This window comes from Puntigrus tetrazona, chromosome 16 (genome assembly GCF_018831695.1).
Source record: "Puntigrus tetrazona isolate hp1 chromosome 16, ASM1883169v1, whole genome shotgun sequence".
NCBI lineage: Eukaryota > Metazoa > Chordata > Actinopteri > Cypriniformes > Cyprinidae > Puntigrus > Puntigrus tetrazona.
Window position 1 is genome coordinate 10,323,867 of NC_056714.1, and position 25,102 is coordinate 10,348,968.

At 34.9% G+C, this 25,102-nt stretch overlaps 2 protein-coding genes across 2 annotated transcripts in view; one reads left to right on the forward strand and one right to left on the reverse strand.

Annotated features, from left to right (window-relative positions):
• The window catches only part of adcy2a (adenylate cyclase 2a), a 67,511-nt gene that overhangs the window by 36,781 nt on the left and 5,628 nt on the right, over positions 1 to 25,102 (reverse strand). Inside the window, 1 exon segment of the mRNA XM_043261970.1 lies at positions 24,692 to 24,889. Within this exon segment, the coding sequence (XP_043117905.1) occupies positions 24,692 to 24,889 (198 nt within the window).
• LOC122361033 (lysophosphatidic acid receptor 4-like) lies at positions 4,420 to 8,101 on the forward strand. The gene has a single exon (XM_043261965.1). The coding sequence runs from the start codon at positions 6,017 to 6,019 to the stop codon at positions 6,869 to 6,871; it is 855 nt and encodes a 284-aa protein (XP_043117900.1). The 5' UTR covers positions 4,420 to 6,016; the 3' UTR covers positions 6,872 to 8,101.

Genomic DNA, 25,102 nt, shown 5'->3' on the forward strand with positions numbered 1-25,102 from the left:
TTCATAACTTAACTGATATGAGTATTTAGATATATATCATTGTATATAAAAAGTCTTTATTTAAGATGCGAGATTATCTGCATCAATAATCTGATAAGGACTCGTCGAGGCACCTTAGCTTCAAGGATGCTTGTGCGCTCATTAGTCACGGCAGAATTTAAACCCATGGAGATCAGCTACACATTTATCAGCTCGGAGGAACGCAAGAAACGCCTTTACTGTGGGCAATCCGGACATCTACGAGCAATGTAATAGACAATGTGAGTCCATTAAAGTTTTGATTTCATAATAATTGCTTACATTATTATGTGATGAAACTATTCATGGTGACTGAAATTGTATCGTAATATGTAAAACAGGCACGACTGTTTAGTTACATTGCAGTGCAACCTTTAATGCAATTATGATGTATCAGTACCACCAGGCCACTTGTAGATTCTGTAAGGCCTTGTAAACTTATGAGCACAATTATATTGTTTACTCACTCAAATACCACTAAATGAAGATTATTTTCTTCACTAACAAAAAAAATATTAAAACATGAACAAAAATACAGCTGTTGTAAAGTGTTATTAGATAGCATTGATGTGTTAAAACTTTACCTCTCTGGTACTGTGCAGTTTCGGTTGAGTGATTGTTTTTTTTTTTCTGGTGGTGTAACATCACACCATATTCAAAACGAACATATGAACATGTACAATAAGACCTCTCTGACTGCATTCGTAACTAAGAATTATTCGCACTCAATGCCTCTCTCTTCTCTAAATTATTAGAAAGACATCGCTAAGGTAAGACAAAAACAAACAACAACAACAACAAAAAACATGAATAAATGTATATTAATTGTCTTTTTATAGTGCCTAAGCAGATAGCTCTAGTTTTAAGAAATGTAATCTTCTATTAATAATTAAAATATCTTTAATGTAACACATTTTTACTGTTTATAACAAGTTTCATTGGGATGCTTTCTTTCTTTATACAGATCAAACCACTGCAATCTTAAAAATGTCTGTAGAGTTGTTATCTTTACATTGGAGTGCTTTATATTTCTCAAATGAAACCGGGAACTATTTTACACTTTGCACAGATCAGCCTGCACTTCCTTTGTTCTGGTCAGGTCTCTGTGCAATTTGTTTTCTTCTGGGTCTCCCTGCCAGTATTGCTGTACTTCGGGAACTTTGTCAAAGATACAGACAAAACAGCTCTACTAATGACTTCTTTGTGTTGAACCTTACCATCATTGACCTTATTTTCCTTATCATTCTACCTTTCGGTGTTTATAACTACATGCTTTTGCACAATGCAGAATTTGAGTGGTTTAATAATTTTACATATTCCCTACCCATCTGTGGCAGACCTCTCTTCATGGCTTGTGTCTGTGGAGACTATTATTTTGCTGTGGTTCATCCCATAAACTACATGACAAACAGGAGAACCACCATTATCAGGAAGGTAGTTGCTGTGACAATCTGGTTGTTTATCATTTGTTTTGGATGTATTATAAGTGTATATCCTTCCATTTTTGCAACCATTTTTACATCTATACCTCTGTTCATTTCCCTACCTGCGATTGGTTTTTGTGACATCTCAGTTTTACAAGCTTTGAAAAAACCTGACCCTTCAGGGAAAAGTAATATACATCCCCAGAAGAAAAGAGCCTTGCATACAATCATTAACAGTTTTGTCTTGACATTTACTGCTTACCTTCCACCGGCATTTATCTTTTCACTTGGACACAATTTACCACTGAGATTTGTTGTGTACTACTGCGTTTTAATGTTCATTGCAATATGTTCCACTATGTCAGGATGTGTCCTTATGCCAGTTCTATATCTGAACAGTATAGGTCAGCTCAGAATACAAAAAGTTATAGAAAAAATAAAAATGAGTAGATGAAAATGGAATGGAAAAGGGACTTTTTGCCTAGTCTCTTTATGGTTTTACAACTATAGATTTAGCCATTACTGAAATTATGTGAAGCTATTTAACATACAAATGGTCTTTTGGGGGTCACTAGACATATTGTTTGAATTTATATATACCCTAAAAACATTTGTTTATATGTATGCAAAATTATAATATCTTATTTGTATTTTACAACCATATAAATAGTGCAAATCCAAATGATGGATGTGCTTTTGTTGAATGTGTGACCTTTTTCATGTAAATAAATTGTTTGTAATTTGTCTGTTTATCTTAAATCATTATCTTCATATTATATTTAGAGTACACACACAGTCTTAAGTGTGCAAAACCAAAGTGGGACAAACCGAACAATGAAAAAATCTATTTCTAGGTAAGCTTGAATAAGACAATAAGCAGTTTATTAATAGTCATTTGTTCAAACGTAAGTCAATACAAACCTATGATGATTTCTTTCTCCAAAAAAGATTTTCTGAAGAATGTGGTTAAACAAACAGTTACCACTGACTTACATAGTATAGGGGAAAAGTCAAATGTTTAGTTACCCATTTTTTTTCTCAAATATATACATTCAGAAATAAATGAGCACATGCATACATGCGAACATACAGATTTAAAAATAGCAAGCAATTAAGGGAACTGACACAAGGGAATGCCAGTTCCAGTATCAAAAGTTGCAGTAGTAAGTAGTCAGTGTGTGGTGTTGTCCACCAGCTGCTTAAAGTACTTCAGCACATATCATCTTAATGGTCTCAAAAAGATTTGCTAGTTCATGCTGTGAGATGTTACTTCTGTCTTCCACCAAGGCATTTATGAGTTCTCCAACACATCTGGGGGCACGTATAGTCACATGTGGTCTGGAATTACAAGGACGAGCTGTCTTTCCTACCTCCCTTTGGTGCTGTCGTGGGTGTCTGTAAATGGTCAGCATCATAAGTGCATGTGAAAAATAGTTTACAGTTCATAGAACAAGCCTGAAAAACATTGCTTGAAAACTTTCTAAAGTAAATTAGATTTTGCAATACAATCTTATACGGTATCCTGAAAAGGGACATTTATTTTTAATATGTTTATATGTCCATGATTTTGTTAATGGGACAGAGTCTATTAACTCAACTGCTTTTTAGTGAGAAATGTAAAGTATAGGGTGTAATTATGTCCTTTAGACTTAGATTTAGACTTGGTCATTTGTAATATTTTATATGTTTTTATTATTAAATACATAAGACTGTACTTTTTTTGTATATTTATAGTCAATTATTTTATTCTTATTATTATATTTAAAATATTTCTACACACACACACACACAATTATAATTCTGAGGTCAGCTATATTTTATGTGGGAATGTTTTGTTAAATTGTGTCATGTATTTTGGGTTGCCCAAATTTGGTTGAGGAGTTGGTAAATTATGAGAGAGAGAGATGCCGAGTGGAAACTTGATACCTGCTCATATGTCTTTTTAGTATGTGTAAATATTCAAAAACCTTGATTCTCCCAGTGCACAGCACCTTTGTTCAGTCACTCACAAACTAAGTTAGTTTTTTCTCTTGACATTATTGAGGAAAGACAAAGACATTTTTGTTAGAAATTTAGTCTGCAATCTGCCCCTATATACTAAAAACTGTATTCTTATACATATTAGTCTCTTCTTTATTCAGCTCAGGAAACTCAAATCTTTAGAATGATGACTTTCGCCTCACTTCAGACTTCTTCAGATTTCTCAAATGGCACTGGGAACCCAGATTATTTTATGATGTGCATCAGTGAGACTTTAGGACCATTGCTTTGGACTGGATTTTCTGTATTTTGTTTCCTCTTAGGTTTCCCAGCAAGTACTGTTGTACTACAGGCACTTTGTCAAAGACATAGACAAAACTCTAATGATTTCTTTGTGTTTAATCCGACAATCATTGATGCTGCTTTCCTAACTGTTCTCCCATTCACATTCTCTAATTGCATGGTTTGGCATAACATCGAATTTAATTTGAATGGTTTTGTAATTTTATGTATTCAGACCTCTCTTCGTGGCTTGTGTCTGTGGAGATGATTATTTTGCTGTAGTTCATCCCATCATCTACATGACAAGCAAGAGAAGTTCCATGATTAGGAGGGTCATTTTTGTTATAGTATGGTTGTTTATAGTTTGCTTTGGATCACTTGCAGCTTCGTATACTTGGATCTTTACAACCACTTTTGCCTCTATACCTCTGTTTATTCCCATGCCTGTAATTGTTTTTTTGTGATGTCTCAGTGTTTCAAGCTTTAAGAAAAAATGATCCTTCAGGAAAAAGTTTCAAGTCATGTCAAGTCAAGTGGCTTTTTATTGTCATTTCAACTACACATAGCTGTGCATTACATAGTGAAATTTCTCCTGGACCTGGTGCTACATGAAGTCACACTTACAACAAAATGCACAATACAAAAGAACTCACATACTGAGCTAAGACAGTGTCTTAGCCACATAAAGTGCAAAGTGTGCAGACTGGTGCAAACAGCAGGGGAGAAGAGTGCAAACCCAGTGTGCAAACTAGTGCAAACAGTGCGAAGACAAAATCAGTGCAAGGCAAAGACATAATTAGTGCAAGAACACAAAATACAAACAATAAATATGAAGTTTTGTACTGACTTTCACTGTTTACCTGCCACCATCAGTTATCTTTACATTGGGGCATAATACACAACTGAATTTTGAATTATACTACTTTGTTTTAAACTTTATTGGTGTGTGTTTCACAGATTCAGGTTGTGTCATTACGCCAGTTCTATATTTGCACAGTATAGGCCAATTCAACATATTAAAAAAAGGTAGAAAAAATTAAGTGGGGATGATGAAATTTATGGCTACAAAATGAGTTCATTATTTTTAATTCTGTAACTTTTATTTCTGTGTCTGGATTGTATTTAGTTATGAAGTCCTGTGTTGATTAAAAAGGCTTACATTTACAATGCTCAAAATTATAATTATATGCCAATATGTTGCATGAGACTTTGTGACCTACATTTACGAAAAAGAAACATATATTTTTGCACAAGTCCCGGTCAGACCATTACGCAAGTCAACTGGCACACAACCTTTGAGAGTATACAAAAAAAAAAAATGCACAGACAAATCCAAATTAAAACATGGGGCATGAGGCGATACATTGATGTCCTAAGACACAAAATGTTCGGTTTGTGCAAGAAACAATATATGATTCAAGTATATATGATGCACCACAATATATGATTGTCCTGAGCTCATTCCCAACATCCGGCATGTGAGCGTAACATGCCAGGACATTGTGGTGTAAGCAGATAAACGTATTAATTTAGTCAATTTATTGCATATATACTTCCTGTTCTGTTGATTACCTTCCCAGTTTATTTAAGCCTTTAGGGCGCTCAGGTCTGCGTTATGGTCTCATTTGTTTTACTGCGAAGTGGTATGGAGTTATTTCCTGTTGCGTCTGCAGCGTGATTTCATAGATTTTGTTAATAGGTATTATTGTGAATTTTATTATTTTAGATGTATTTATTTATTTTGTCCTGCTTCATTACAGCCACACATGCATGACAATGAATAATGCAATTGATTTAAATCATTTTTAAGAAATCTTTACACTTAATTTGTAGCACCAACACGATTCATTTTATTTCCATAGTAATGGCATATCTGTTTGCAGTGAAAGATTTAATGCTGTACTAATGGTGTTGACAGGTTTGTAATGATTAAGCAAATGCACATTCAAAACACTGGGAAGCATTTAACTTATTATACACACACCTGTAATACCATTTATTCCCTCACAACTAAAGCTTGTTGCTTTTCAAGGTCAAGTGATTTCTGACTTTATTGAGGTAAGACGCAGATTTTAATCTCTTTACAGATAAACTGCTGAATTATGATGGCACTGGAATTAGTCAAACTTCAGTCGAGTCCATTTAGTGTCTTTCAATCTTGAATGCTAGCTAAAACTGTTGTAGATTATATGTCAATGCAGTGCAGTTTACTGAACATACTTATTATTATTATAATAATCTAATGATTGTTATAGAATGTGTGCTATAACAGATTTTTTCTTCTCTATTCAGCTCAGGAAATTCGTGCTAAAATGCTGACAGGGACATCCACTCAGAATTTTTCATACTTTTTAAATGTCACCACGGACTATTTTTGCTCTAAACATTCTGCAGCTCCTCTGTTCTGGGCGGGTTTCTCTTTCGTTTGTATACTCTTGGGTTTCCCAGCCACTGTCAAGGTACTTCTGGAACTTTCTCGAAGACATCGTCAAAACATCTCCAATGACTTTTTTGTGTTTAACCTGACCTTCATTGATCTCGCTTACCTAAGCATCCTTCCATTCAGTGTCTTTAATTACATTGTTTGGCACAACATCCAATTCGAATGGCTTTGTAATTTCATGTATTCTCTAACTGTATCAGGCAGACCTCTCTTCATGGCTTGTGTCTGTGGAGATTATTATTTTGCTGTGGTTCATCCAATTATCTACATGACCAACAAGAGAAGTGCCATGATTAGGAAAATCATCTCTGTTATAGTCTGGTTGTTTATAATCATTTTTGGATCACTTGTAGCATCAAATACTATATATTTCACTATTTTAGGGTGTACACCTATGTTTATTTCCCTGCCTGTCATTGGTTTTTGTGATGTTTCAGTTTTTCGAGCTCTGAGGAAAACCAGTCCCTCTGGGAAAAGTAATTTACATCCTCAGAAGAAGAGAGCCCTGCGAACCATCATAAACAGTTTTATCATGACGTTCATTGTTTACTTGCCACCATCAATTATCTTTTCACTTGGACACACTAATAACTTAATTTATGAAGTACAGTACTGCATTTTACTCTTTGTAGCAGTGTGTTTTACTATTTCAGGCTGTGTCATAATGCCAGTTCTATATCTGGGGAGTACAGGCCAGCACAGTCTAAGAAAAATTCTTAAATAGAAACTTATTTAAGAAACATATTTATTCATGACTCCTTCAAATAAGCCAATAACAGACTTTTTCATTCTAGTGGGAAATCCTAGGGTTGTAAATGGACATGTAAATTGCAAAATGTTTACCCTTACCTTCTATTTATATATCAGAGATCTATTCAAAATATTGTATCAATGCATTCTATGGCACGTTTAAAAGTATGTGATTATCATCTAATAACAAAAGAAAAGCATTTATGTATTGTTAAAAGTAAGCATTTTTATTTAATATATAACTATATTTCTTCCTTTGATGTGTGATTAGTTATGGTTTTAAATATGTGAAACATAGTAATTTTGGTTTTCATTATATATTAATATTGTACCATATATATTAATGTATGATATTTTATTTTTTAAGGCAACTTGGTATTTAAGTGGAATCCTTGGTGAAATTGTGAGTTGTACTTTTAGTTTTATTTTCGATGTTGTTTGTCAATTTATTTATTTAGCTATATACATTTTAATAAAATGGGTTTTGAAATTCTCTCTCTCTCTCGGGTGTGATCTGTTTTTTGGTGCAAATGATTTATATATTTTGTGACAACCACATTACTCATACAGTGAAGCTTTAATAAAGCATATGTTATAGAATTATATGACTTATTTATCAAAACAAACATGTCTTAACCCCAAGGAATGGGTGTTAGCATTAAAAATTAGTTTGTAATTACATCTAATATTCAGACTCTACTACAGTTTTATTTTTGTAGCATGAAAAGAATAACAAATCATAATACATTTCCTCTGAAACGTATGCAATTACAATATATAAATCATTACATCGTGTAAATTATTGTTATAATTTCTTTTTCAGTTCTGTTCTATATGCACTAGGTAACTAGACATGTGCTGGTATTTGGTAATGCAATATATCACAATAATGATTGTGCAAGGTATTGTTATCACAGGCACTTAAAAATATAGAAAATAATTATTTATTACATTTTTAATGCATTTTAAGAACACTTTTCCCATTTACTGGTTAAATGCACAACACCGGTGTAAGCTGCACTGAAGACACATTTGCAAACTGATGTAAACAAGCACGGATGAGAAGCGTATATTCACTCTCTGACAGCAGAGGACGCTGAAGAGAGGCCCGTTACCCCAGAAACGAGATATACAGACGTGGACAAAATTGTTGGTACCCTTTGGTCAATGAAAGAAAAAGTCACAATGGTCACAGAAATAACTGTTATCTGACAAAAGTAATAATAAATAAAAATTCTATAAATGTTAACCAATGAAAGTCAGACATTGTTTTTCAACCATGCTTCAACAGAATTATTTAAAAAAATAAACTCACGAAACAGGCATGGACAAAAATGATGGTACCCCTAGAAAACACTGAAAATAATGTGACCAAAGGGACATGTTAATTCAAGGTGTGTCCACTAATTAGCATCACAGGTGTCTACAACCTTGTAATCAGCCATTGGGCCTATATATATGGCTCCAGGTAATCACTGTGTTGTTTGGTGATATGGTGTGTACCACACTCGACATGGACCAGAGGAAGCAAAGGAAAGAGTTGTCTCAAGAGATCAGAAAGAAAATTATAGACAAGCATGTTAAAGGTAAAGGCTATAAGACCATCTCCAAGCAACTAGATGTTCCTGTGACTACAGTTGCACATATTATTCAGAAGTTTAAGATCCATGGGACTGTAGCCAACCTCCTGGACGTGGCCGCAGGAGGAAAATTGATGACAAATCTAAGAGACGGATAATCCGAATGGTAACAAAAGAGCCTAGAAAGACTTCTAAAGAGATTCAAGGTGAACTTCATGCTCAAGGAACATCAGTGTCAGATCGCACCATCCGTCGTTGTTTGAGCCAAAGTGGACTACATGGGAGACGACCAAGGAGGACACCATTGTTGAAAACGAATCATAAAAAGCAAGACTGGAATATGCCAAACTACATGTTGACAAGCCACAAAGCTTCTGGGAGAATGTCCTGTGGACAGATGAGACAAAAATCGAAGTTTTTGCCAAGGCACATCAGCTGTATGTTCACAGACGAAAAAATGAAGCATATCAAGAAAAGAACACTGTCCCTACTGTGAAACATGGAGGAGGCTCTGTTATGTTCTGGGGCTGCTTTGCTGCGTCTGGCACAGGGTGTCTTGAATCTGTGCAGGGTACAATGAAATCTCAAGACTATCAAGGAATTCTAGAGAGAAATGTACTAGCCAGTGTCAGAAAGCTTGGTCTCAGTCGCAGGTCATGGGTCTTGCAACAGGACAATGACCCAAAACACACCGCTAAAAACACCCAAGAATGGCTAAGAGGAAAAAATTGGACTATTGTAAAGTGGCCTTCTATGAGCCCTGACCTCAATCCTATTGAGCATCTTTGGAAGGAGCTGAAACATGCAGTCTGGAAAAGGCACCCTTCAAACCGGACACAACTGGAGCAGTTTGCTCATGAGGAGTGGGCCAAAATACCTGCTGAGAGGTGCAGAAGTCTCATTGACAGTTACAGGAAGCGTTTGATTGCAGTGATTGCCTCAAAAGGTTGCGCAACAAAATATTAAGTTAGGGGTACCATCATTTTTGTCCAGGTCTGTTTCATGAGTTTATTTTTTTTTAATAATTCTGTTGAAGCATGGTTGAAAAACAATGTCTGACTTTCATTGGTTAACATTTATAGAATTTTATTCATTATTACTTTTGTCAGATTAAAGTTATTTCTGAGACCATTGTGAGTTTTTCTTTCATTGACCAAAGGGTACCAACAATTTTGTCCACGTCTGTACATAGCTGATATGTTACTTTAATTTTAATTATTTAAATATCCATCCAGATTTGTTGTTTTCGCAGTGATGTTCCTCACAGCGCCAAATACTTTAATGTTAGTCCCAGCAGGCTATTTATTTTAAAATTCACACTTTGCAATAGGGCTTCTGTCATGAATTCAGCCCAGGGACTTTCATTTCACTCACTACCATATGTCACTCTACTTTTCACACCACACAATTGGACTTCAATTCCCATCACCCACTGCACCGATGACACACACACGACTGCACTCATCACATGCTCACCTGCATTCAATCACTCTAATACTACAAATAGCATCTCCAAACTCTGTTCACAGCCGAGTATTGTGTGCATGTATCGCTCTCCTAGTGATAGCACTCTACGGAGTCTTATTTCAGTCTAGTTATATTTCCAGAGTTCCTGGTTCCTGACCCTGACCCACGTATTTACTTTATAACATTTTTGTGCATTTTGTTATAAGAAAAAAGGTATTAAATCTGTTCGACTGTATTATGACAACACTTTTATAGCAATTAAATTTCAATATTGTGATAACACCCTATACCAGTAGATGTTATTTGTACTTTATTTATTTTTCTGCCAATCACAAGCTTTCAGGAACACCTCAATATTCAAAACTCTGCTGTACTTCCTTAAAATTCTGAGCATTTATCTACTAGTGTATTTTATGTGTATCAATGCACGTTTTTCATTTCTACCCTGTAGTTGTTGTTTTTGTTTTGTCTTTGATTCTTTGGTTATTTACCATTAACTAACAAATGAACCACACGTTAATAAACATGTAAAAAATGAATACGCACTTTAATAACTTAATAACTATTAATAACTATTTAATAACTTTAATAACTATTTTTCACAATATTAATTTAAATAATATGAATAAATATTAACTGTATACAGGTATACCAATACCAGTTGATATGCCTGATCAACATGTATTTGTCTATAGATTTATTTTGTCTTATTAGTATTCCGATCCAAGTGTCTTATTATTCCCCTGACGCTCATCATTTCGTCGCTCATCTTAATTATTTCACAACATCATCCTCTGATGAGACATTGATGTGTATTGCCAAACAGTATTAGCTGAATAGAAAGAAATCTGAGATTTAAAGGGAAACTTTGAAGTATGTCAATATTTAATAGATCTGGTGATGTTTAATTACCTGACAATGTCGGCAGGGTCATGGAGAAAAAAACTGATGAGTGCTGGATAGTCCAGTTAAGAGTTGTGTATATATATTTTTTTTATTGTACAAAACATGTGAATATACTGAATGACTAAAGGTCCTTTTTATCTTCTTTTTTTCTTTGAGAGAAGTTATCTGTAAAAGACTGGATTGTTTTATTTATGCATTTATTTTTGGTGTAATGTGAAACTCAAGATGCTTTCAGTAGCTCTGAGTATTTCTGTATTTTTCCTTTTCCTGTAGAATGTAAATTATGTAATTTACTGGCTACATCATTTTCAAGACACGTTTCACATTACTTATCTCTTATGTTTTAACTCGCACAAAAAAATATAAAAAATGTCACCAAAGCAGTCACAATACATTCCTCTAAACAGAATTCTTTGCTCAAATTCATTAATTTTAATGTTTTTTAATAGGGACTGTATTGTACTGGCCTGTCAGTACAATGCAGTCTCTTACAACCTGTTCAAGCTCAACCTCACCATTATTGATCTATCCTTCACATGAATAAATCATCATATAGACCTATATCACTTCTTTTGGCATGACATCTAAGCAGCTTTTGATAGCTTTACATCTTTTTGTTGCTTTCTGTTTATACACCATGACAGCTGTTGTGTAGACAGCTAACAAAACAGTCAGTTTAATTGAAATAATTTTCAGAAATAAGAATGATTTTTTTACTAACAAACCTTAAAGAGCCACCTAAATAAAACTAATTATTATAATGAAAGATGAAAATAATATTTATTTTCCACATGAATTTGTACGCACATTTTAAAAGGTTAATCTGACTTTTTTTAAAAAGACTAACCTGTCACAAAACAAGCTCCACAAGTATATTGAAAATATAAACTAAAATGCACTCAATAAAATGCCTTGCAATTGTCCAACTAAACCAGTATACTTAAAGTCTGCTAAACTGGAACAACTAATTTTGTACTTAATGCTTTTGATTACTAAGATTAGCATTTGGGTCAAGGACCACATAAGGAATCCTGTCAAACCTAATAAATGTGGAAGATCATATAGTAAATTTTTTTTAAGTAAATAAATTAATCTGGATGTCCTGTAAAGAGCTCATTCAGTGCTTTTCAGGGACACAAAATTTAAAGAAGTTTAAAAAATTCTAAACTTTTTTCTTTGGCCTTAAGAGGTTAAAACTGTTGCATGTGGAGTTTCAGAGAAATTAGACAACTTATAATGTCCACATATGTGTAGGCCAAGTCATAGGAGGTTAAAATTGCAGTCTTTGTCATCTTGAATTTTTATAATAATACTAATAGTTATGCTTATAGGAACACCCTTCAGCTGTGATGATTGTCTTAAGCACATATAGAATCATACCCCTGTGCCATCAGTCCTCATATTTTCCTATTAAGGAATCAGAGCTCAGGAAACATGGCAACATTAATCCTTATAGTTCTCCCCTGTATCGGAAGCCAACACTTGGCTAATGTTTGTGGTCGTAGTTTGCTGCACACTCCAAAACCCTTCACCTTCCCCAGCTCCACCTGTATAGATCTGCTATGGGATGATCATGTATGTTATAGGGGTTATTCATGTTATATCTGCAGCAGCAGTATTTCTTACATGCTCACAGCAGCATGTTGTTTAATATTTTGTCTTTCTTCTTGAAAATAGTTTTAAAAATCCAAAGTATTCTGAAATTTGTTTGCTCTGACATTGAATGACCCTACTGCCAATTCATCTAAAGACATGCCGATGCTGTATGTAAAACATACATAAAATTATCTGCCAACAGACCAGGAGACATGGGAAATAGTTAATAGATGGCCTTAACTATGTACACAACATAACACAAATTATTATATACTTATTGTGGCCATAGCGTACTGCAAAACACTTTTGCTGTTATTGAGGTGGGATATGGGTAAGATTAGGGACAGCTTTGTGTTATGTGCAGGTTAAAGGGTGGGTCAAGGTGTAATAATAATTATTATTTAATTAACACTTTTTCAGAGCGCTCAAAGCACTTTACATTGTGGGGGTGGGTGTCCTGGGTGAACACAAAGCAGCTTAATGGGGCATTAGGACCCACACAGACCACAGTGTGAACACCCCATGCTGGCCTCTCTAGCACCTTCTCCAGCAGCAACCTAGTTCTCCCAGAAGGTCTCCCTTCCAGGTACTGACCAGGCTCAGGCCTGCTTAGCTTTAGTGGGTAACCAGTCTTGGCTACAGGGTTATATGGCTGCCGACAATGGATCTATCAAAAATCTTAAAAAGTTTTGATTTGATTTGATTTGATTTGAACCATGCTAAGGTGCATCCACTAATTCCAACATAGTTTTCTAGCCTCTTCAAGACAAAGTGGTGATTGATAATATCGAACGCTGCACTAAGATTAAACAAATATATATTTAGCTACTAAAATTAATTATTATTAAAAAAGACATTATAGACTGGCAACTAACAAATATATTGTAATTATTATTATCATTATATTTATTATTATTATGTCCAGACATGAAAGCATTGTATGGGTTTGACCACAAGGCTAATGAAGCCATGATTTTAATGGTTTTTATTTAGCCTAATAATTATATTTATTCTATATGTTTTGGTAGGATTTTTCTTAATATTAATGGTCAAAAATAAAATGGATTCCTGTTTTCGGAAATAAGAAATAAAACTATATGAATAAAAATATGACAAGGATGCTACATTTTATATAGTATAGTTTTATATAGTTATATAGGTATATAGTCTTACATGGTGTAATAATAGTGCAAAGTTGATACTCTTTTGGCAATCATATGAAGTCCTGTTATGCAGAACTGACCCCGCTGCACTCCACACCACTCACTACTAATGTAATTCTTACTGCCTCTTGATGTCTTGCTTACAGTCTCTTCCCTCTTCAACTCTGGGTCAGCAGGAAATTTCATCTCAGGAAGCCTCTGCCACCAAATCCAATTGCCCAACAACGAAACCGTGTACCACGTCTAGTCAATAACCGGTAACGCCCTGAGCAAGAGGCACATTCGTTACATTGTGGGTCCAGTTCAGATTCAAGTGTGCCAACTACATCGAGAGGAGACACATCTGTTGGTTCTGGAGAATTCCATTGCAGAGGTGATCTTAGGGCGCCCATGACTCATGCAGCACAATCCCATCATGTCCTGGAGGACAGGCAAGATCCTGAGATGGGGCCAGCAATGAGTGTTTCTCGATTCTACCCAAGCCAGCGAGGGGTTTTGCTGTGGAGTTACCAGTCAATGCCACATCCATAGAGAGAAGCAGTCCGTCGGTTTATCCCCTATCACTTCCTAAACAGAATGCCATGGAAGAGTAAATGAAAGAGGCTCTCAAGCAGGGTTATATCCACCCAAAATTTGTTAGTTTGGTGATAAGGCTTATATGTGGTGTGTGTGTGGACCAGATTCAAATTCTGACCTTGCATACATATAAAAAATAAATGAATTAAAATTGCAACTGAGATTGACAGAAAATGATCATACAATGGTTCCACTGTATTAAAAAAAATAGAGGGGTATTTAAAAAATAATACCTTTTGTGTTTTAAGAGAAGTAAGAATACTCAAGAGATCACAAAGTAAATAAATTGATGTTAATGAATAAATAAAAAACACTTTCAGAAATGCTGATTATTAACCATTTCTGGCTATTGTCATCAATTGACTCGTCTGTAATTATATTTATGATGAGTGAGGAGCATGCATTTATAATGCCAAGATATGTTGTTTCTGACCAGAATGCAATTTTCTTCACCATTAGGTTGGTAATGAGCTGCAGTAATCTTCAATATTCTTTTCTATTTTATCTAGTCCTTTTTTTTTATTTATTATGCAATTAACAAAAACAAAACAGGTCTCTAACACTAACTTATTCTTTTTCTATTATGTTTTCTTTTAAATCATATAATTTTTAATTTTTTTTAAAAAAAGCTAATGTGTCCAATTTCAAACTAACTGAGACTTGTTATAGCACTTGCTTATCATTCATCTTTTGTTGATTTTGATTGCTTGCATTGTCCTCATTTGTTAGTTACTTTGAATAAAAGTGTCTGGTAAATGACTAAATGTAAATGTATATGTTTGTCTAAATTCAGATATACTTTGGATCTGTGAGCTTCAGGCCAAATGGGGATTGAAAAAGGAGGCACAAATAAAGTAACCTTTATTCTGAAAAGCAATTCGGCCATTAAACTGAGCAAACTAGGAAGAGTGCCAGTACTCGAACACTTAGTGGTCATAGTTTTAGTCCATTTCTGGATTTACACCCAATAGTGCCCCACCATAATTACTAGTGGCAGGTCCATAAAACAAATTACACACATGCTCCCTGATTACCTCGGTTTTTCAGCTGGCAAAAATTTGCTTTATATTACTAGATCAATGCTATGAACCAAAAGACAATGCAACGAAACGCTAATGCATTCAAGTTTGATCACAGGTGTGAATTTAATAGGCAGACCACTTGATTGCTCAGTTGCAGAAAGTATATGTTTTTATAGCACAAGTGTGAAAAAATACATTTACAGCTATTAAAATAAGTAAATACTGTTTTGAACATCTGTTGGAAAGCATCACGTGCATTATGCATGTGCTCAAAATTATTCCTACCCTTGGTGAATATGATCAAAGAAAGCCGTGAAAATAAGTCAGTTTATCAATTTGATCTCTCATTCAAAAAAAAAAGATATTTGGGGAATATCACATTAAATAAATGTTAGAAATCAAAACAAAAATGGGTCACTGAGAACAAGACTAAGCTTCTGCCATGGCTATCTCAATTCTCTGACGTAAATCCTATAGAAAATGAGTGAGGTGAACTGAAGAGAAGATGCGCCGACATGGTATTAGGAATCTGAAGGGTCTAGCGATTATGAATGAAGGAATGGTCTTTGATATTGTGTCAAATCTTGTCTTCAGGCATTACATGTGAAGATTTATAATTCAAGTGCACTTCAGCTGTGCACTCTTCTGTCTGTGTGTTGTTGTGTTCATGGATCTGCAAGCTTTTTTGTGGATTTTGTTGTCACATGCAGCTCATGATTTTATTGAGTGCTCTCATGAGCTATGGTTGTGTCTTGTTTTGTTCAAGAACATGGCTTGTTTTTTTTTTTTTTACTTACATGTGCTTGTGTACAAGTTTTAGTGCCACTTAAAAAACAAAAAAAATTAAAAATTACGAGATTAAAGGGGGGATAAAATGTGATTTCATAGACACTTGCAACAATGGATTATTGAGATTTACACATCTGGGGACATAAACGGGCCAAACCCAGTAAAACTAATTGGATTGTTTTCATTCAAATTATTAAATGGACGCTACACTATTGGGACAATAAAGCCCTCCCTACACCTAACCTAGCCACACCAGATACTTTCTTCTCATTTTTATTGAAAACAAATGCTTTTCTGGTGTGATTTGAAATTTGAAAAAGGGAAAAAAAAAAAATCATATGAACCCGGATCTATTGCGGCAAAATGAGTATGACACACTTTTTACCATCAGTTTGATTCTGTTCCGCGCAAAATGGATTATGATTACAGAAAACCCAATTGATTATAAGACTTTAAAATGTAGTCTAGTTCAAAATGATGCAATCATTTGAAACAAGCTGGTACTAGAACACAGAGAATAAAATGTTAGATTTTCAGATTAAGCAAGCAAGATAATGAAAACAAAATAATTCATCATAAATACAACCGGAATCAACCAGTTACTTTCAAGCAATAAATATTCCAATAAAGGATTTGTAAACGTGTAAAGTTGCATAAATTATGTTTTATATTTTAGATGCTGTCGATATGATATTATTGTACATTAATGTGTCTAATTTTACCATGTTACATAAAAGACATAATAGTTAGTAGAACAAATTGATTTGTACCTGACAAATTATTTATAGTTTGTAGAATGTCTATTGGGTGACCATCAAAATAAAGTGTTTTTCTGAGCATCAAAGACATTAGCAACTTTTATTTTTTACTTCTCTACATTTTTAAATGAGTACCTGCACTCTTTACTCCACTACATTTGAAATAAGCCTTGCAGTCAAACTTCACATTTTGCATGGCACCTAGCTTTTCTTTAGCAGTTTATATATGCTACAACAGATGTGATAACGCCAACTACAGGGTACTGGAAGCGCTATATCTTGTGCATTTTGTCCTTACCCAAACTTGTCTACAAGGTTACTTTATGTGAATGTTTCTCAGTTTCTCAGCCAGTAGTTGTGAATCACAGGTGTTTTATATACGAGACAAGGGGAAGACTGCAACTGGCAATAAAGTCCAAACCAGTAAATCCGGTGCAAGAAGATTTTGACTTTTTCATTTTACTTCACATTATTTTATTTATGCGTTATACTGAAGACACCTTTTTAAAGGATATAGTTTTTTTTTAGTATTTGTTGTTTTTAAGCATGATTGCTCTCCTCACAAATCAGCTCTTTCTTGATTTTGTTGCGTTTTCTGTGCCTTGTCTTGACTTTTATGTCATTTCTTGTATTTTTTAATTTAGTTCTTTATGAGTTGTTGAATGTAATGGTTTTGTTTCCCCGACATGCTGTTCTTTGTTCCAGGTGGTTTTTGTCTTATTGCTTTGTCCCCAGCTCCCCAGCTTCTCCACAACATTACAGATTTTCACTGATATATCGCTTTAAAGTGCATCTTTGAGCCTATTCAGTAGATTTGGAACTGGTGATTTTTAGTGGAGTAATCGTCACTGTAAGGTATCTGTACTTTGATTCAAGGATGGTTTTCAGGTACTCTTTTCACCTCTGGTATATATACATTTTTTTCCTTTGGCTGAGCATGGTCTTTTTACACAGCATCTGTTCTGCACAGTAATTTGACAGTGATTGAAGCATATTATCTAATTCATGCATAAATACCCATGAATAATTTAACAATATTCTTGAAAACAAATGTGAGTTTTTTACCAGGCACGTGTGGCTTGGCAGAGTCAGACATTATTTGAGTGTACAGCTGGGTACACTGCAGCATGCTCATGATAAGCTAATGGCACCAGCATAGCACACACAGCATTAATGCCAATCTGAATTGCCCTGTGTTTGACCTGTGGACTGCATAGTGAATCTGTGGGTAGTTTGCAATGAACAATGAACTGCTGTTTATTAAAGCGATGCTTAAACATCTAAATAAGTCATTCCCGTTCATTAATAAATCTCAGTGGAATAACTGTACTGCATACTGTAGATATCTCTTCAACCACAGGCAGTCTAATGTTACATTAAGTTGATTATTATTAACCATGCATTGCATGTACTGTATACATTTTTTTGGTTTACACATGCCCCGGAAATGAAAATCCGTTATATAAAATCCTATTATTAAACCTATGATGGCATGAGTCTGACATTTCAGATATTTCAATCATTATTGCGTGCAAATAATTTGCATCTGCTACTGCTGAATATATCTTTAACATATTTAATCTCCCCACAAATCAGGACTGCATTCCTTTAATGTTTGCAGGAGCACGATGGTCAAAATACCAAAGGCCAATGTTTTAACTGCCATAGAATGCATAAACAAAAATGTGAATAAAATGTATACCTTCAATATAAAACTAATAAGCCAAATACATGCATATAGATGTCACAATATGGCGCGATATTACATTTATTTCAGCGAATATTAGCACTGTTTCTCATCTCTTTTTGTTTCATTTTAGGGTATTGTCAAATGCTATCTGCTACAAACAACTCATGAAACTCACGCAGAGAATAACACGACCAGCCATTAAGAGACTAGGCAACACTAGCTTCCTCAACTTGGCTCAAGACATGAATGCTGTGAAACCCCCTGCTGAGAAAATTCTCTCTTCACACAGTATAGCCCTATAAAAGTGAAAATGAAAACTGTTTTCAGGATAACTGACTATCCATCGACTTAACAAGTTTTTTAATAATCACACAATAACAATGTCATGTGCTTACACTGGAAACCCCTGAATGTCCCACTTATATAATAAAATGCAATTTGTTTTGTGCTTTAATTGAAATCTTCAGGGAAGCTTTAGTCATCTGCCAAATTTACTCATTTATGATCATGGAACCTTGTTCAGGACATGGTTTGTTTTCTACAAAACCAACCAAATAATGAAGCAGATGTTAACAGCTATAAAGCCCCAAGGGATATGGACACAAGAGCCTGTTTGATGGAAAGCACAGCACCCTGGCTAGTAACACGTGACCAGTATCTTGACCTTTACTTAGAATGTTTCCTAGTGACCACCTTGACACTCAGAAACAGAGCGAAGCTAAAAGGAAGAAGAAAAAAGCAGTGCACAAGGATTAAACATCAAAACTGAAAAGTAATTTGTCTGCACCGATAGAGCAAACCATACATTTTATACTTGCATGGGATTAGTGTGTCAGTGTCAGTGAGGCTGGACACCTCTTTAGGTCGAGGCAAGAGTACTCTTGTATTTATCTTAGATAGGTCTTGTCTTTCTGTGATTATGGTGTTCCACATATAACACTTAATAATAATATATATATATATATTTTTAAAAAGGCTATCAGAAGTTATCCTGAGCAACATTTACTGCAAACTCTTAAAATAAGAAGTGTTGACTGTGGCAGAGTATCAAGCCTTACTGTGATGAAGAAGGATAATCTGGAACTCTTTTCTTTTCCCTGCTGCAGCACGACTTGGTTGACGTGAAAGCCTTTCTGCATTTAAAGCAGCAGCTGAGCTATGGTGTACACTAGAGACTCTTTGTTGGTTGGTTTCTGACTTCCTCAATGGCTCAAACCACAGAGGAAGTCAGAAATATTTGTTGTTAGTGTACATTCATATCAGTTACTGAAGAATTGATGTTTTTTTTGGTTTTTTTTACCAAAATTTGGAACTGTTTGGAGGAGGAAGTGCTACCCAGAACAACAGAACCATTTATGTTAAAACATTTTAAATACAACTTTAAATCTAATTTCTGTGTGCAGCTTTGTTGCAAAGCTTTTATACCATGACAGTTAGATTGTGCTATATCTTACAATAATATAGTAAAAAATATTTCTATAAAACTGTATATTAAGTAAAAGCCTCCTATATAAAAGCCTTTTTGTGTAAAAATGGACCAAAAAATATTTAATGACAGATCTCACAATGAGGAAATTAAAATGTTTAACCTGTCCTCCAAACAATATGCCTATATGAGTTGTTTGTCCAAATCCCTGAAATACGACCCATCTTTTATCTGCATCATAATTTAGGTTTTGTATAGCTAAGTTGGTAGCACATTGTGTTATACAATGATATATAATCATGTGATCATGCAGTCATGGGTCTATGCACTATAAATAATGGTTTTGCTCTATTTCAGGGGTAGGTTTAGAAGTAGGTTAAGTGTGGTCATTAGTATGAATTATACCTAGTAAAATATGTATGAATTACAGTGAGATCAGTATAAAATGTCCACACATGGCATTTAAAAAAAACACGCATTTTGATTGGTCATGACAGTCATATGTCATTTCATGACAGACAAAACACAACACTGTCATTACTGTTACACCCGCTACCCTAACTTTAAAAACTCAAAAACAGGTCACAATAAGGTGCTTGCACAAATGACATATAGGGTTATTTTTTGATGAAGGACAGACTCAAAATTTTTTGTCCAATCAAATGCTCAAATGCAATCACATTTAGATGACATTGGATATTTAAGAACTAAATTCATGAAAGAAAACTGCTCATCAAGGCATTCCATGGCTCTTTAAAGCAACATCTTTAAGTAATGTCGCTGGGAAATTACTATGCATCTCAGCTTTAACAGTATCATAGGCTAACAACAATGGACTAGATGTTTTCAAACAGAAGGGCATCCAAGCATCTTAAAAAGCTTTGTAATCTAAATGAAGTGGATTGTACATTCAGAAGCAATCTTTTTAATCATTGCTTAATTTATTGTTTTTCATTGTTACCTACATACAAAAGAGCCTAATTAATTACCTGCCTTTGGGCTTGTCTCATCTTGTTACTCAGGGAAACAAAATGCCCTCTGCAATATTAACACCACGGTTACCAAAAATTAGTGGCAGAGATATTTTAATTGTGTGAGAGAAGAGATCTTTCATTGACCTGTCTTCACACATCTTGAGATGAAGGGAGATTACAAAAAGAAGAAAATGCTCTAATGGATCCATTATTCCTCTTGGCATTTCAGATGCAACTTCATTTGTAATTACCAAAAATGCATGCACTGCTGTGACCTGATACTTGGAAAGGTGTCTTGATTCCCGCTTTCCACTATCACTGAGGATTCCAGCAGCAGCTGGCACTGGCATTTGCCTTTGGAGCCAAGCGATCCCCGAAAATGTGCCCATATAGCAGAACTTTTAACAGTGGAAGTGTTAAGGGGGCCACAGAGCAATTGTAGCAGAAAAGAGGTATGGTCTTTAAGAGAGCTGCCCACTGAAGCATTAAAATCACCTTTGACGTATGAGTAACCTCAGAGCTGTGTGAAATGACAGCTGAAATCACACCGTTCACCTCCATACAGGGCAATAAACCCAGAGGTCTGCAAAAACACACTGTTAAATGCTTTTGTTTTAGAGGCCAAGATGTGTGTGGCCACAAAAAATAGAATAGAATATATACAACTTCAAAGACTTTGAAGACAAATAGAGAATGTAACAATAAATGCTATGGTGTATTATGTGCAAAAACATGTAAAATCACACACAGTATAACACTGCAACATTACAATCTAACAATTCACACCAAGAAAGATTGTTCTTTGTTGTTATCATTATAGATGTAGTGTGGACTTCACTAGTGTGTAAACATTACTGTGAACAGACCTTAGGGATTATACAGGATTTTATAATAAGACTAATTTGCATTAAAAAAAATCCATAGTCCCAGCACTACATCAGTGATAGCTAAACTGGATTACAAGTGGTGAGTGAATGACACAGTTTTGCTGAAATATTTAGTGAAAAAAAGTGGAGCATTTGCTATAAAGAGGATTCAGATGGGGTCTATGTACTGAGAACTTCTTTATCTGCCCTTAATCTGGAACCAAGCAGAGATATTGACTAACACAGGAAGTCATCCCTCCTTACACATCTGACATTAGCGTTGTTTGTCTTTTACCATATGTCACCTACTCCAGAGATACAATATGTCAGCGACAAACATGGAGTCATTTTAACACAGCAAATCATAAGCTCTTAAAATTCTCCATTTGTAGATTATTAAATTTTACACAACTAATGGCAGATGTTTATTTGTTTATTTACTTGTATATATTTTTTTCTTTTCTTTGAAGAGTAAATTATCCATCTTTAATAGGAATGTGCAGAATAGCTAAACCAGGCTTTTGATTACTAACTGAATTCCCAGGTCTAGTCACACATTTACAGCTTTTTGATTAATGTTCAATGTAATTATCCTCATAGGACTTGCAGGTCAAACATGGGGTGGCTCAGACGCCATGGGAATAGCACACATATACTTCATATAAATCAACATGATAAAGGGAAAAGAAAGCTGTATAATTTTTTATAGTAGAAGACTGTAAAATGCATTTGTCAAGTAAAATTTTTTTATCCATTTCTACACCTGCCATAATAACTCTATTGTATTGTGTATTTGGACGGTTAAAAATGCAAAGAAAATAAACATCAGGGCCTTACCAAGCCTTCAGTGCTGATAATTCATGAAATGTACTCCTACTTTTAACCTTATATATAAAAAGCAAGTTAACAAATTTCTTAAATAACTGGGAGAGTAAGAGTGATTCTTAGTTTTAAGACAGCTCGAGAGGTCTCTCAATGGTTAGTTGCCAGCAGGGGCTTGTGATGACGCTAAAGACACACATGTATGTGCGTGACTTTCACGAGAGGAAGAATGTCTACTTACATTTACAGTTACATCAAATAGTTACATTTCCTCAGTTATTCAAACCGAGCAAAGAACATTTACATTACCAAAAGAACATCATAACTGACTCTAGAACGATTATTATATGCTCTCCTATTATTATTAGTTGAGCGATCTACACTGTATGATGAATAAATATCTTACACTTATTTATTTACACATATGTAGAGCAGCTCTGTCTAGGTCACCAGAGTTGATTGAGGCCACTAAAGTGACTCTCTGCACTAGAAAAAGACTAATATTCATCTTGCTGTTATCAGTGCCATCAGCAACAGGCGATATCTCTAAATATTGTCAATACACCATTTATCTCCTGGTTATGATGACGCTTTGTTTCCTTGCCATAATGTATTCTATATTGACAAATGTTTGCCGAATGTGAACTTATATTATGAATTTAACTATTCGATGTCAATTCATCTGTGAATATTCTTAAAAAAAGAAATCTATTTACCGATTGCTCCATGTGTATGTCATCAGCCAAGAATTGTTTTTACACCAAAGTCAATTTTTAGCAGTGTTCTTTAGAGTAATTCTTGATGCTTGATAAATACTGGCCCTGATGGGTTATACTTGCTTGAAAAAGCTATTTACAAAGATGAACTTGTATAAAACAAAGCAGAATAGATTCTATACTGACTTGCCAGTATTACTGATCACAGTTTCAGAATCTGGTATTCAGATGAAACAGTATGTCTGATGTGAAATTGAATACTTTTTTCTTTCCTTCACATTCTGCACATAAACATTTGATCTTTCTAGATTAAATGTAATTTTCATTAAGAATTTTCTGGCCTTCTCACTTAATTCTGATATTGATGCTTTACATGTCACTTCTGGGAGATATTTTAGGAGACATGGTGTTAGCTTTCACTGTTGTGCTGATGATACTCACGAAGCCTGGTGATACACACCAAATTGAGAAACTAGCAGAATGCATAGTCGATATAAAAAACTGGATGATGAGCAATTTCTTCCTGATGAATTCTGAAAAAACAGGTGCTAATTAACGGAGCTAAACTCTGACCAACCTATGCTCTGAATGTCAAATGCAGAAATGTTAATTCATGCATTTATGACCTCGAGGTTATGACTCGTGTAATACTTTATGGGGTGGTTGTTCTGCACACTTGATAAACAACTCAGCACTATCAACACTGCACTTGCTCCCTATCAAACATCTACCTAACACTGCTCAGGAGGCAGACACTCTCTCAGTTTAAATCTAGATTAAAGACCCATCTCTTTAACATATCTCACAAATAACACACTGATATGCTTCTATTATTCAAATTTATTAAAGGATTGTTAGGCTCCATTAATTAGATCAGCCGGAACCGGGAAGACTCCCCATAACACATGATGTACTCGTTAAATCATAAAAAGAATGGCATCTACGCTAATATTAAGATGTTTCTTTCTTATTCTGTTTCTCAGTTCTTATCCAGATCAGAGTGTAGATCAGATGGTGGATCAGCACAATCTGATCACCAACAGATGACTTGCATCAGGGACCATAAGCACTGTGGACAGATCACGCAGAAACACACAGCGTTTGCATTTAATAAAAAGCGTTTAATATTGTCATTATACATTACTTTCACTCTATTCTCCTATTTGTTCAGTGCTTTGACATAATAAGTTTTGTTAAAAGCACTATATAAATAAAAATGATTGATTAAATGAGCTTCCATTCCATTTGTTCCTTAGAAGCTGGGCTTAGAAGCTCAGTTTGCATACATTCATTTTTGACTGAAGTATTGTGTTATTTCTCCTTCTAGTCACTCTCATGTTACTCATTCCCACTGATCCTCAAGAACATGCCATCTGAGATATATCAGATAAAAGGCCTATGACTGAAAACAACCTTAGGTGGCTGATAACGCACTCGTCTTACCTGATCCCAGGGACAGATGATTCCTCCAAAAAACATAAAGAGGTAACCCATGGCAACCAGGCAGGCCCAGATCACCAAGGAGAAAACTCGTAGCAGCTTCTTGAAGATGGACTCGATGCAGACCAGAACAAAGATGGTGAGGAAAATAGCCAGCGCAGTGGGGACAGTGATAACAAAGGCGACGTGATCCTCGATATCCTGCAGAGAGATTGCAGTGTTAAAAATCTTTAATTGCACCTTCCAACTGCACCTGCACAACGGCCACTGGACAACAGTAGATCAGATAAGCTAGTAACTGTCAATGAACCTAAAGTAAAGTAAATGAAAATGAGCAAATTAATTCCTTTAAGGGTACAGAAAAGGCAATTTTGGGCATAGCCTTAGGATTGTGACAGTTAATCGACATGTGAC